Source organism: Stegodyphus dumicola, chromosome 11 (genome assembly GCF_044657685.1).
Source record: "Stegodyphus dumicola isolate Sdum_Otavi_A_Nest chromosome 11, ASM4465768v1".
Taxonomy (NCBI): domain Eukaryota; kingdom Metazoa; phylum Arthropoda; class Arachnida; order Araneae; family Eresidae; genus Stegodyphus; species Stegodyphus dumicola.
In genome coordinates this window covers 147,521,314-147,534,597 of record NC_140778.1, presented here as the reverse complement: position 1 = coordinate 147,534,597, position 13,284 = coordinate 147,521,314, and the positions used below count along the sequence as shown (strand labels likewise).

General features: G+C 30.7%; 1 protein-coding gene across 4 annotated transcripts in view; it reads left to right on the top strand.

Moving 5' to 3' along the window:
- Dhdds (Dehydrodolichyl diphosphate synthase subunit) overlaps positions 1-13,284 on the top strand; it is a 33,362-nt gene that overhangs the window by 1,668 nt on the left and 18,410 nt on the right. For all 4 annotated transcript variants that reach the window (XR_015044145.1, XM_085827303.1, XM_085827302.1 and 1 more), the window contains exons 2-3: positions 5,712-5,894; positions 10,010-10,152. Coding sequence is in view for 3 of the 4 variants with exons in the window: in XM_085827302.1 (XP_085683428.1) it covers positions 5,712-5,894; positions 10,010-10,152 (326 nt within the window). In the remaining variant the exon portion in view is untranslated. The remainder of the gene's footprint in view (positions 1-5,711; positions 5,895-10,009; positions 10,153-13,284) is intronic.

Sequence of the window (13,284 nt, the reverse complement as noted above, 5' to 3'; positions counted from 1 at the left end):
TGGAATATGAACTTAAAAAATTTTCTTCTCTGATGACATTAAAAGTTTGTCAGATATGTCTTCTGTCATATCTTCATCATGTCATCGAATTCTGTTTTATCTTCACCATCACTGTTATTGTGATCCGTTAATAAATAATCATCTTCCATTCTATCTAGATTGTTACATATTGTATACTTTTTTAATGACTTTTGAATTATATCAGTTTAATTGAATTCCATGCTTTTATTATCCACTCACACACAGTTTCCAGACTGGCATGACCCATTTGGATTCCTTTCCCTTCTTTTTTCATTTATTGACTTCAATGTTCACTTCAAATGACTACAGAAAGAAAAAACATCTAACTGCTCTTTTTGTGAATTCATTCAGGCAGGGTGTGCATTATTGCCTCCAATAATGATCTTCTTTTCTCAAAACCCTAGAATAACATTCTTGTGCACAACAACGCATGCTCTTTGCAGAACTATTTACTCTTTCAAGCATTTTCCCTACACACATATTGTTCCCATTGATAATTTGTCAATTCAGTGTACCATTGCTCGAAAGACTGAGAAAATCTTCGAATGAATGACTTCAAAATATAAAAGCATCGAACATGTATCTTACAGATTGCTTCGTAAAGAAAAGGTTATGCTTTATACACCAGATATACCTTAAAACTAAAAAATTTAGTTTGAAATTATAAGCGCATGTTATACATCAAGATAATACGGTATATAAATTATTGCTTTTTAGTCTAGTTTTTTATTCATAGAAGTCTCTTTATGAGCAGTTTATTTGTAAGTGATTTTAAAATTATGCAGTATAATATGTGGTCACCTAAAAAATAAATGACTATTTAAAAGCGTTGGATCGGATGCTGCATAATTACCAAAATTTCTTTCATCCCAGTTTTTGAAGTAAAGTTGATTCCTAACTGCATGTTGACTATGAGCTCATATGGTGACTATTAAATTACCTCACTCTTTCAAAAGCTTAGCACTTCTTTAAATCAGTAATAAATTTGAAAACTTCTCTTACCAATCTGAAATTGTTAATACAAGTAGAATAACAATTTTTAAATATTTTAATTTTTTGAGTTTGTTAAATTAAGATAAAATAATCTTTATTTATTTATTTTATGAGATGGGAGAAAGAATTATTAAATCAAAGAATTATTCATTTGGGATTTGCCTGTATTTCTAGCTTAGAAAAAAAGATGAAAATGCAATTTCTATTAGCATACATTATTTCTGCACCATCTTATACCAAAAACACGGTAAAATCCTACAAGAGCCACCCTTGGCAACAAATCGGGAAGTGCAAAATCACCCACTGCTTCTCGTGTTTCTCAAAATCGCCAACTTGAAAATAACAAGTCAAGGAATTGCACAAACTCGATATCAATCGGCCTATTTTGACTTAAAATATCAGAGAATTTCACAAACTTGGCACTGCACACTCCCTTTGTCCATGTACACATCGATACGTGCCATATAAGTGGGTGCCCCAAGGGTGTGGGCTCTGCAAGGATCCAGCCAAAAAAATTATATACAGTACAAAGTCTTTAATCAGGACTCATCGGGACTTCAGCGATTCCGGATTAGGGGTTTTTCCGGATTATATATCATCAATTTAAATCTGGTAAGATGGCATACAGAAGTTATAAAATTAAAAATATGAAACTGTAATTTATGAAATAAAGAGCAGTTATGATCTAAAGGGTATCAAAATTTACAAAAAACAGAAAAAAGCTTAATATTTATTTGTTTACTTTATTAAACATTTCTTTTAATGTAAGTTGTTTAAGTTGCTTCGTTTTATATGCTAATACTTTCTCTTTAATTCTATAAATAGACACAATTTCTTGTTCAGTTACAAAGTTTCACTGTTCAAGTCCTGTAATTGCTGTGCCGAGAATACCGACTAACTTGTCAATCGAAATTTTTTTGTTTTCACTAACCTCTCTGTCATTTTCTTCATGCCTTTATCCATTTTTTGCAGCAATTCCACTTTTTGTTTGATGGACATCGAAACATGCTTTCGCTTTGTAGATCCTTTGGATTAAGGTACAGTTAGAAGATTAAGGTACAATGCTATCTGCAACATTAACTGAAATAGATAATTAGATAATTTTAACCTAGCTTATACCGTCCGTTATACATTAAATGCGCATGTGTAAATGTATTATGCGCATGCATAAATGAGATGCATGCGCAGAAAGTTTGTAGCTTTGAGGTCCATATTATGGACATCCGGATTAAAGACTTTGTACTGTATTATGTAATGCAATATCCAGAAACCGAATTCTATTAACACCTAATCAAATACATCATAGTGTTATCCGAATTTTAAGGACTTGAACATGCCATTAAAATAAGCACTGGGTTTCTTCATTTAATTTTATATACTTTATAAAAATAAAACATATTGTAGGAACATTACAAAATAAAATTCTTTTATATAACTAAAAAGGAAATGACTGCTTATTATGTGCTTGCTTTATATATCAGTATTTTGGTATTTTTCCGTAATGCATCTGCTATGAATTTTGGCAGGTTTTTTTTTTTAGAAACAATTTCTAGTTACAATAATAGTTTATAGATACACATACACACAGTGACAGCCCTGATGGCACTATCATTGGGTCTCCGCCTGGTGTTCCCTTCTCTTTTAGAGGTAGCAAAAACTGTGGCAGGTGCATAATGGAAAAGTACCAATATATGCATAATGGAGAAGTACAATATATATTGTTAATCGTGCAAACGGCCAAGGGTTTGATACTGATCTCTCAAGCTTCCCAAAAAGAGCATGAGTAATAGGCATTTTCTTCAGTACAAAGTCCGAAATCCATACGTCCATTATCCGGAATGATCTAAAATCTGAACCTCAAAGCCACAAACATTTTTTTTTTTTTTTTTATTAATGCTTTATGCATGCGCATTTGATTTTGCCTTCTATAATAAAACATGGGGAGATTTTCACTTAAAATTTCCGATTCTTAATTTCACTTAGGTTCTAAATAAAATACCTCGTTATGGAAAAACAATCATGTAAGCATAAATTTGTGAGATTTATAATATGGCTCCGTAGCTGAGTATCTACTTGGCATACATCTGAAACCGAAACATTCACCTATTTTATATCCCTGATGCTGACCTGGCGAGTCATCATTTATTGTATTTTGCTTTCATCGCCGCATGTTTATCAATACATTACAGCTTCAGTAATAACTCATGCTGTGATGGCTAAATTTTTTTTATATTAGTAATTGAATAACAAGAGTATGGCAACCTATTATGCTAACATTACGCTTGGCGATGATTATAGATTTTAAATGCTCTAAGAAATGTTGACGAGGAAAAATTTAACAAACGTTTCTTTTCATATGCTAAAAATAGATTTAGTTAATGAAACTCATAGGCCAAAAGATTACATTTAGTGCTATTTTAAAGAAGAATAACTTATATATTATTGACCATGAATGCAGAAGCGGCTGCAGAATATGTCGGCACTGGACGGCAGAATTTAGGGAAGGCGAAATTTTTGGAATTTGGGGAAAACCAAGCGTCAAAATTAAGGATGAAAAGTTTTTATGATTTAGGGAAAGCACTGGGATCCAAAGTTTAGGCACAGTGAAAATTTAGAACTTAGGAAAGCGCTTTGTAGCAGAATTTAGGACCCGTAGAGACTGCACCAGGCGGTATCGAGCGCTGGCCCTAGATAAAGCCTTAAATATATGTGGGAGTTTATTTATTCAGGACTCTGATTAGTTTGAAGCATGTGCAAGAAATAAATGTAGGTGTAGTAAATAACTAAAGTAATACAATTCAGGCTTAATTCAGTACACAATAGGAGCAAGACAAAATTTATCGAAACAACTTGGCTTTCATCGCCAATCTCGTGATACACAGACAATAATGTATAACGGACGCTGTTAAGCTAGGCTAAAATTATCTTTACTGATTCTAAGGCTGATTCTTTACTGATTCTTTACTGATTCAATTAATGTAGCAGACTGTGCTGCTCCCTGATCTTCTAATTTAATCCAGCTTATTATTTTTTGCAGACTGTTATTTTTATGGCAATTTTATAAAAACTAAAGTTGAACTTTCGATTATGTGAAAAGAGTTTCCAATTCTGGAGTTGCCAAAGGATCTATCTACAAAGTGAAACTGTTGCGATGTCCATTAAACAAAAAGCGGAATTGCTGCAAAAAATGGGTAAAGGCATATCTGTCTGAAAATTATGCAAGGAGTATGGCACTGGAAAGTCCACTGTATATGACACAAGAATAAAGAGAAAGGAACTTTTTAATTTTTTGTCGAAGCATCTTAAACAACTTACATTGAAAGAAATGTTTAATAAAGTAAACAAATAAATATTAAGCTTTTTTTGTAAGTTTTGATACCCTTTAGATCATAATTGTTCTTTATTTCATAAATTATGATTTCATATTCTTAATTGTATAATTTCTGCATGCCATCTTACCAGATTTAAATTGATAATCTATTATCTGAAAAAATCCCAAATCCAGAATCGCCGAAGTCCTGACCAGTCCGGATTTCAGACTTTGTACTGTATAATTCCAGTTATGACCTCAGTTTGTAGCTTAACTCTTTTTCTTCAAACATATGTGTTATAAATATAAACAAATATGCATGAATGTCTGTGTACTTAAAAATATCACATATCAAGAGTGATATTTTTATTATGATATTGTAAAGTGATATTTAATTTTGTTTTTTATTAAAATACCATTTATCTGAAATACAATGTTACAAAATAATAATAATAATGCATTATAAATAAATTATACAATTTTAACTAATTCGTGTAATATAAAAAAATAAATTCTTCACAAAAGGAAAAAATCACCTTTCATTAAAATATAATTAATTTCCATCAGTAACTGAGCAAATGATACTTTTTTTTATCCTTCAGAATTTTTTTAAATTTATTTTCACGTTTTTACCTCAATAAAAGATTTTATCTTTATTTTACTTTGATTCAACATATTAGTGACTTTATGTATGTGCATTTATTTCAGTATTATATTTATATATGTTTATGCAAAGCTTAGAAAAAAGGAATTTCATGTTTGATAAGTGAAAACAAATATTTGGAAGAAAAAAAAAATGTATGAAAATAGACTCCATTAAAATTACTGTAGTAATAAATTTTTGTGTGATATGAAGCTTCTTAGTATCGGAGACACAAAAGAATTAACGGTTATCTTCTGTTATTAGGACCGGATTAAAATATGTATGTATTATGTATGTATGTATGTATGTGCGTATACACAGCCATACATACATACTAACTATGTACTTACATTATTATATACATGCATGGATGCATGCATAAATTTTTGAATCTGGTTCCACTAACAGAAGAGTACCAAGGCTTAATATTATGAAAAAATGCCCCATACATACATATGTCCCGATAACAGAAGAGTACCAAAGCGTAATATTATGAAAAAACATGTATAGTAAAAATTGCTTATATAATTTTTAAAGTCTGTTTTGAATCATGGTTAACTAATAGCTGACACAACCTGAATTAATGAAAAGTAAAAAATAACCCAACATACATTTTATACTTGTTTTGTAGAATTCAGTACATTTACTGCTTCATTTTTTTATATGTTGTAAAGATTTAAGTTTAAAAAATTGCTTAAACTTTCCTTGATTGGTTATCTGCACTTCCGCTTGTCTCTTTTTAAGGATATGTCTTGGATCCGTGAGAGTAAGCGCTCATGGCTCGAAAAGTTTTGCATAAGTGTTCTAAAAACTGGACCTATACCTCGTCATATTGCCTTTATAATGGATGGCAACAGAAGATATGCGACAAAAAATGGAATGGAGAAACTTAAGGGTCATGCATTAGGTTTCCAAAAGTTGTCTGAGGTATTATATTTGAATTTCATAATATTTATTCAGGATTTATAGTCCAGTGCAACATTCTGATTTTAAAAAAAAAATTTACTTCCTTATTATAGCAACTTCCAACCTTAAAAAAAAACTTAGTAAAAATGAAACATGGTGCTAATATGAGAACTAGTAAAAATGAAACATGGTGCTAATATGAGAACAGCTGGTGAGGTATCTCTGTTTATTAATGATTGAATCTCGGAGGCTGCTACAATAAGAAGATACCAAAAAATACCATAGCTTACTCTTATAACTTTAATTAGTCGATACTTCATAATAGCTTACTCTTAATTATTATGTAACTTATCCTTGAATGTTGTAATTATTGAATGGCTCAAGGTGAGAACTTATAAAGAGGCATAATATTTTGTTTTAAACTTCGTTTTCTCTTAAAGATTATGCAATTATAAATAATTATCTGCAGAAGAGTAAAATTCTATTATTAATTTAAAGAAAATATGATACTTTCTGATTATCCGCACCTCAATTGATGAAAAGCCACAAAAAAGTATTGAAGTAATGTACTGTGTCTTAAAAAATATTTATGTTACAACCCACGGTATCGTCAAAAAGTTATTTATGTGGCTTTCCAGGTATACATATAGCATCCCCCCAGACTAATTTCCACTTCTTCGGACATTTTTTGCAAATGTGATTGTAGATTATGATTCATCCTATAAGAATTCCATCATTTTAGCATTGTAATGAAGTACTTACTACAGTTTTGTCTCGAGCAAAATCTCGGATTTAGCTTTCTACTAGGGGAAAGCATATTATGGTGACTTTAGTCATCATGCTCCTCTTTTTTTTTCTTCTTATTTTAAGATTTTAGTGCTGATGTTGTGTGCGATGCCGAGTTTCTGTAACTCTTTGATGCTTTTCTTAGCAAAAAGATTGCTGTGTACATTGAGAGCACAACTATGCAAAAAACCAGAAAGTGTGCATCTTGTAAGGGAAAAGAAGAATAAAGCAAATAGGCATTACTGAATGCACTGTTGAAATAGTAGATGTAAAGATATCCAATTATATATTTATCTCCAAAGTCTGCAATAAAATCTTTAATGCTCTCCAAAGTTTCCAGTTGACACTTTTCAGAGGTTGTGCAGGTAATCAGAAAGTACCAAAAACATAACTTGAAATATGTTATTGTAATTTTTTTGGTGCATTATGCTAATTAATTGGTTGATCTTTGGATTATGGTAACTTGGCGATTTTTTGGCGAAAATTTGGCGACCAACTCTGCTACAGCAACCCTCTATTTTTTTTTTCGCCGCCATTTTGTCTTCACGAAGTAAAGACATGTTTCTTTTCTTTTTATTTACTGAACACTTTTTCCAACAATGTACTAGCCGAATTACGCTTATGCTAGAAATTTTATGTAACAAAACTGCTTAATCATGACAAATATTAACTGCAAAATTGGGAAAAAGTGCACAATCGCAAACTCCTTGCGCGTTTTTCAGAATAGCACATACACAAAAACCATTTACACGTCGACTTATTTTTACTTAAACATCCCAGAATTGCCTAAAAATGACATTGCACACTTAACTTTATCCATCTACACTGTTATTTTCTCATAAATTACAAAAATTTGCACGAAAATGCAAAAAAATTCTGTGAATCTTTAAACTCGGTAAAAAACACATATATGAAATTACCTGATTGCGAAAAAGTATATACCCTTTCCAAGGATGAACATTTCCACGTATAAAATAAATAAAATATCCAAAAACTTTTACCTCTAAATTATCTATTATATTATAAACGTTACCAACGAATTCATACCGCAAACATTACAAATGGTTACAAATACTTAGTGTCAAATATTTAAATTATTTCCATTCACGTTTACTTCAACTGAAACGTATATCAAATTCCTACAAACATATAATTCACAAAATAACTATCATTTAATTAAAATGTCACTAAACCATGTACACGTCGACTTATTTTTACTTAAAAAAAATCCCAGAATTACACAGAAATGGCATTGTGCACACTCTTCACTATATCCATGTACACTTCTTTTTTCTCATAAATTAGAAAAATTTCACGAAAATGCATGAAAATACTCAACGTATTCTACTCAAACGTATTCCAAAATACTGCAAACATATAACTCACAAAATCACGATCATTAAATTAAAATATAATTAAATTAAAAAACACTGCTTAAAATATAAATAAGCACATGCATTAAATTAATAAAAATTAGATTACAATCCTAATTACTTTAAACTAAATCATTGCTAATAACAATTTTCCAATAATACCATATTAATTTATTTACTCCTTACGTTTAGAACAATGCATAAAAATAATATCCTCAAATGATTAAAAATACTAACTTACCTAATCTTCAGAATCTTCATTACGTGGCACGCACACTTCCACTATTTCACACAACACACAATGAAGCTTAATACAAAATAATATAGTACTACAGTTTTCCAAATTCCCCCCTTTTCCGATTAAAGAACTGTAATTCGTCTATTAATGTCACATGACATATCTCATGATCTCTCATTTCCCTCACACAAAATAATGCGTAATCGGAACTGAGTACTTCTCACATTATTACCAAAGTCCTAGGTAGTAACCTTTATCGCCTCCAAAATGTCGCCAAACTACCAGTTACCATATTCCAAAGATCAGCCGTTTTTTCCTGCTTCCAAAGATCAGCCGTTTTGAAACAAAATGCTATTAAAACAGATTCCTGCTGTTTTAATAGCATTTTGTTTAATATGTTTTGTGAGGTTTCAGGTTTCTAAATCAAAATTTAGTCTATCTAAGTATACCAGGTGTAGAAGTATGAAATGTGAATCCACCCTCCTAAAAAACATGCTAAATATGGAAGACTGATAAGCTACAAAGTATGCTACATCGCTTATTATACATTTTTTCCATCTTTTGAGCAATTTGTAAATAACATGCCAGTAAAAAATCTTCCCCTTTTACCATGAACTATTAATCGAACCATTTTTTACATCTTCGTATGAACCAAAGCGCTGCTGAGCAAGTGCATGACTCATTAAAGCAAACAAACGATATTCGGGAAGAGACAAGTCAGATGAGTAAGCCGCATGGGGTAGAACTTCCCAGCTGAATGCTTCCAAGGTGTTGCAAACTGCTTTTGCCTCATGTGATGGAGCATTGTCATGAAGAAAAGTGGCTTTGTGTTGCCTCTTTTCGTATTTTGGACTTTTTCTAGCAGCAAATGTTTCAGATTGGTCAATTGTTGTTGGTAACAATTCGTAATAACCGTTATCCCAGATTTTAACAGCTCATAGTAGATCATGCCCCTTTGGTGCCACGAAACACAGCATTGTCTTCCTGCCAAAGTAATTCTGTCGATGTTCATGGTGTGTCTGGGTCTACATATTACATTTTGCACTTGGAATTCTCTATGTAAATCCTCTCTTTATCCCCTTTAACTATGCTATGCAAAAACGACTTCCTGTCGTATCGAGTGAGCAAAATGTCACATGTGTTTTGCGCTTTTCCATTTGCCTGTCGCTCAACTGATATGGTACCTATCTACTGGTTTTCTGATTTCCATTCTTTCAAAGTCAATTGGAAACAGCTGGTTGGCTAAAGCCCAATTGCTCGGCGAGTTGTTTTTGCGTTTCTGAATCATCTTCGTCCAACTATGCTTGCAATTCCACATCTTCATATTTTTTTGGTGGTTTTCCACGTTCCTTATCTGCAACATCAAAGTCAGCTCTTGAAATACTAAAACCATCATTTACAGGTGTCTTGCGAAGGAGCGTGTTCACCATAAGCTTCTTGAAGTAATTGGTATGATTCAGCAGCAGTTTTCTTGAAATGAAAACAAAAAATTAATGCTGTCCATGAATGCTCTTTGTTCGGTAAACATTTTGACATATTGGACACAACACTATGTACACACTTTTCTAATTTATCACTCATGCACTTCTGATACTTGTTGATGACACAACAAAATGGCACTGTGTCAAATCTCGCCATCTGTTATCTGAAATCAGCATTTCATACTTGTACACGTGGTATTATATATGCATGTATTTTGATATTATAATGTGTTTAATCTTGTAGTTTTATTTGAACAGACCTTGGAATGGTGTCTTGATTTGGGTATTACCGAAGTGACAATTTACACATTCAGCATTGAAAATTTTAAACGACCAAAAGAAGAAGTGAATTGTCTGATGAATTTAGCTAGAGATAAGTTCCGAGAACTATTGCAAGAAAAGTATGTGTTAAATTTTTACAGTTACTTTATTGTGAATTAAAAATTATGTAGGATGTAAAACATTTATTCATGCTATAAAATAGCCTTATTTTGGATATTAAATTAAAATATAGGGTACTATTCGGTTTTGAGGGCCATAAAAAATCGCCAAACTATTGTTGATGCCAGTGCTGTAAAAAATAATTGCAGCAACTCTAACGCAAGAAAGGAAGTATAATAATAAATAACTATCTTAGGTTAATGTTTTAATTTACATGAAAGGTTAATTTCATGTACTACTTTTTTATCATTATAATTTATATAAAAAAGGTTAAACGTGACTCGGTAACGTCCAGAATTGCCCTCTTATTTGTGTGCCGCTTTTTACAAGGGTAAAAACAATTGGATTTTTGTCCATTTTCTTTTACTTTTTAAGTGAAAATAGGTCAATGTGTACATAGATAAAGAGTGTGCGCAGTGCCATTTTTGTGCAATTCTGGGATTCTTTTTTTAAGTGAATATAGGTCAACGTGTACATGGATACCCAGTGTGTGTAATTCTTAAAAACACTTCAAGCAGTGGGTGATTCTGTACTTTACTTAAAATTCTATTGCAGACTTTTCGTCATGGGCAATTCCCAAATTGTTAAATCCATAAGATATCAAAAAAGGATTTAAAAATTAAACTAATGTTTCAATGACGTCTTAAGAAATACATAACTATATAAACTTACGCCATCTGAAGTCAGTGTGTACGCTAGATTTGGTGCTTTTGCGCATACATTTCCGCTGCAATTTTTTTTATGGTCCTCAAAACGGAATAGTACCCAATATAGTATACCTGTAAAAGCAGCAGCTAAATTTTTTAAAGAATAAAAATAAACTATATTACAAATATTTCCATTCTGTTTGACCTTTTTACATTGTTAGAATTTTTCATTAGGTTATACATTTAAATGTGTTAAGATACTTCTACAAATTCTATTTGTGATGCATATTGAGGATTCTTCCCATGTAGTATTATTTTACTGGGATGTTACTGTAGTTTTAATTTTTACAAATGTTAATTGGAAAAAAAGTATTATGTTCTTTTCTGATAATTCCACCATACAATTTTGTACCTGTAGAAAAGAAAGTATTACCATAGAACATAATTTAACTTTTTCATTTACATTTTTATTTTCACTAATATATATCAACATTTATATCAAATATCAGTATTAATAGCTTTCAAATATAACCTATAAATTTTACTTTTTAAAGCAATTAAAAAAGTAGTATGTGTAAAAGAACTTTATGAGCTATATTTTACAGCAATGATCTAATGTTTTAGAAATAAAACTGAGTTTGTTGATGATGACTTTGGAAGCCGTTATTGCATCATTTGTTAATTTAACAGTAATATTTCTATGCCACATTCCTTTCTTTGCAGAATTATTGCAGCAAAAATTTTATTGATGGCCAAATTTGAAATTTCACTACTTTAAAAAAAAAATCGGGTATTTTGGTGAAGTTAACAGAAACATATAAAAAATTGCAAGTTGAACTCTAGTACTTGAGTTGCTAGTCATAGTATCAGTGATGAAATCATATACTTATGGCATAGGATAAAAATCTAGATTTTTTAAAATCTCTCTTAAATATAAAAAGGAATTTATAATGTAAACTGTAAGAAGATGTAACTTATCATTATTTATATGTTTATATGCAAATTCTTAGAACATAACACTAAAAATTATTTAAAAATATCCAAATAGAAAAAGTATTTATTTATCAAGCAGCATTTGTCTTTTATTTCTGAAGAAAATTATGTTTAAATGTTACTATAAATCATTCTACTTGAGGTATGCTAATGTATAAAATGTATTCTTTTGGTACTTTTCCGTATTGCCGGCATCAAACGATAAAGTCGCCAATAATGGTACAACTGATGCCAAACGGAATATCTTCACTGGTAACCTTTTACGCTTCATTTTCAAAACAAGTCGCAGCCATTTCTTATCAGATTAATTGTTTCTTTCAATACTGGCATACAATTACATAGAATTTTTACAAGATAGTTAAATTTCATGCTCTAAGACAATTCGCGGTAATTAAGTCAATTAGAATGCAATCACACCGCTCACCCGAAGGCGAAAATATAGAAAAGGCAAAATCAAGTGTTCAACTTCATCAGTTCTAATGAGAATGCAGTAGCATTTGGTAAAGTAAAGCATCATGGTTTTAATTTCTGGGTAAGCTATTTATACGAATTGTATTTAAACTATAAATAATTCTTGTATTTAAACTAGTGTTCCAAATTAAGATTTAACTTTAAATTAATGTAGATAATTACCAAGAGAATTAGACTTTTGTAGTGTAGTGTACGTGAGATGAGACCGCTTGGGGTCACACGTGATACTAACCGGCGAATCAGGATGTTGAACCATTAAAGCATAGTAAATTCTTAAATTGACGTCTTTTTACAAATTTATTGGCTTTTTACAAAATTTTAAACCATATTAAAATGTTTATGCCTTCAAAAATAAAAAATTCTTAGCATTAACATTTGTTAACATTTTTTATGTGTATACTGTATGTTTTCGCCAACAAAGTCTGCTCTGCGAGATTTGCGCCGGTGAAATGGAAAAGTGCCACTCTTTTTAAGGCCAAATCCAATAACCAAAAATTTTAATAGAGGAATCTGATTTTGTTTGATCTGAGCATCATATACATAAATTTTCTCTTGTTAACAACTTGACATGAAATTTCTCTTGTTTCCATAATTTTAGAAGCAATTAATTTTGACAAAATAGTTAAATAATTTTTTAAAAAATTATCATTTGTCTAAAAATATTTAAAATTTTTGCTAAAGGGACTTTCTTTTTAAATTTCTGTATTCAAGTAAAAAAAAAAAAAAAAAAAAAGTTTAATTTTTGTAACTGACAAGTACATTTTGGTATTCTCCCAATAGGGGATCTACCTTACTTAACTGTGTAGTTACTTTACAGATTGATAGGTGGCACCACTACTAAAATTGTTGTTTTTACTTTCAAATTTGCATGATCAGGTTTATTATTATTTAATATTAAATTTTTTTTGTTTCACAAAATATTTTTCTTTTGCTGCGTTTTATGGTATGTATAAGGAAACTTTCAATGTGTGAATAAGAGGG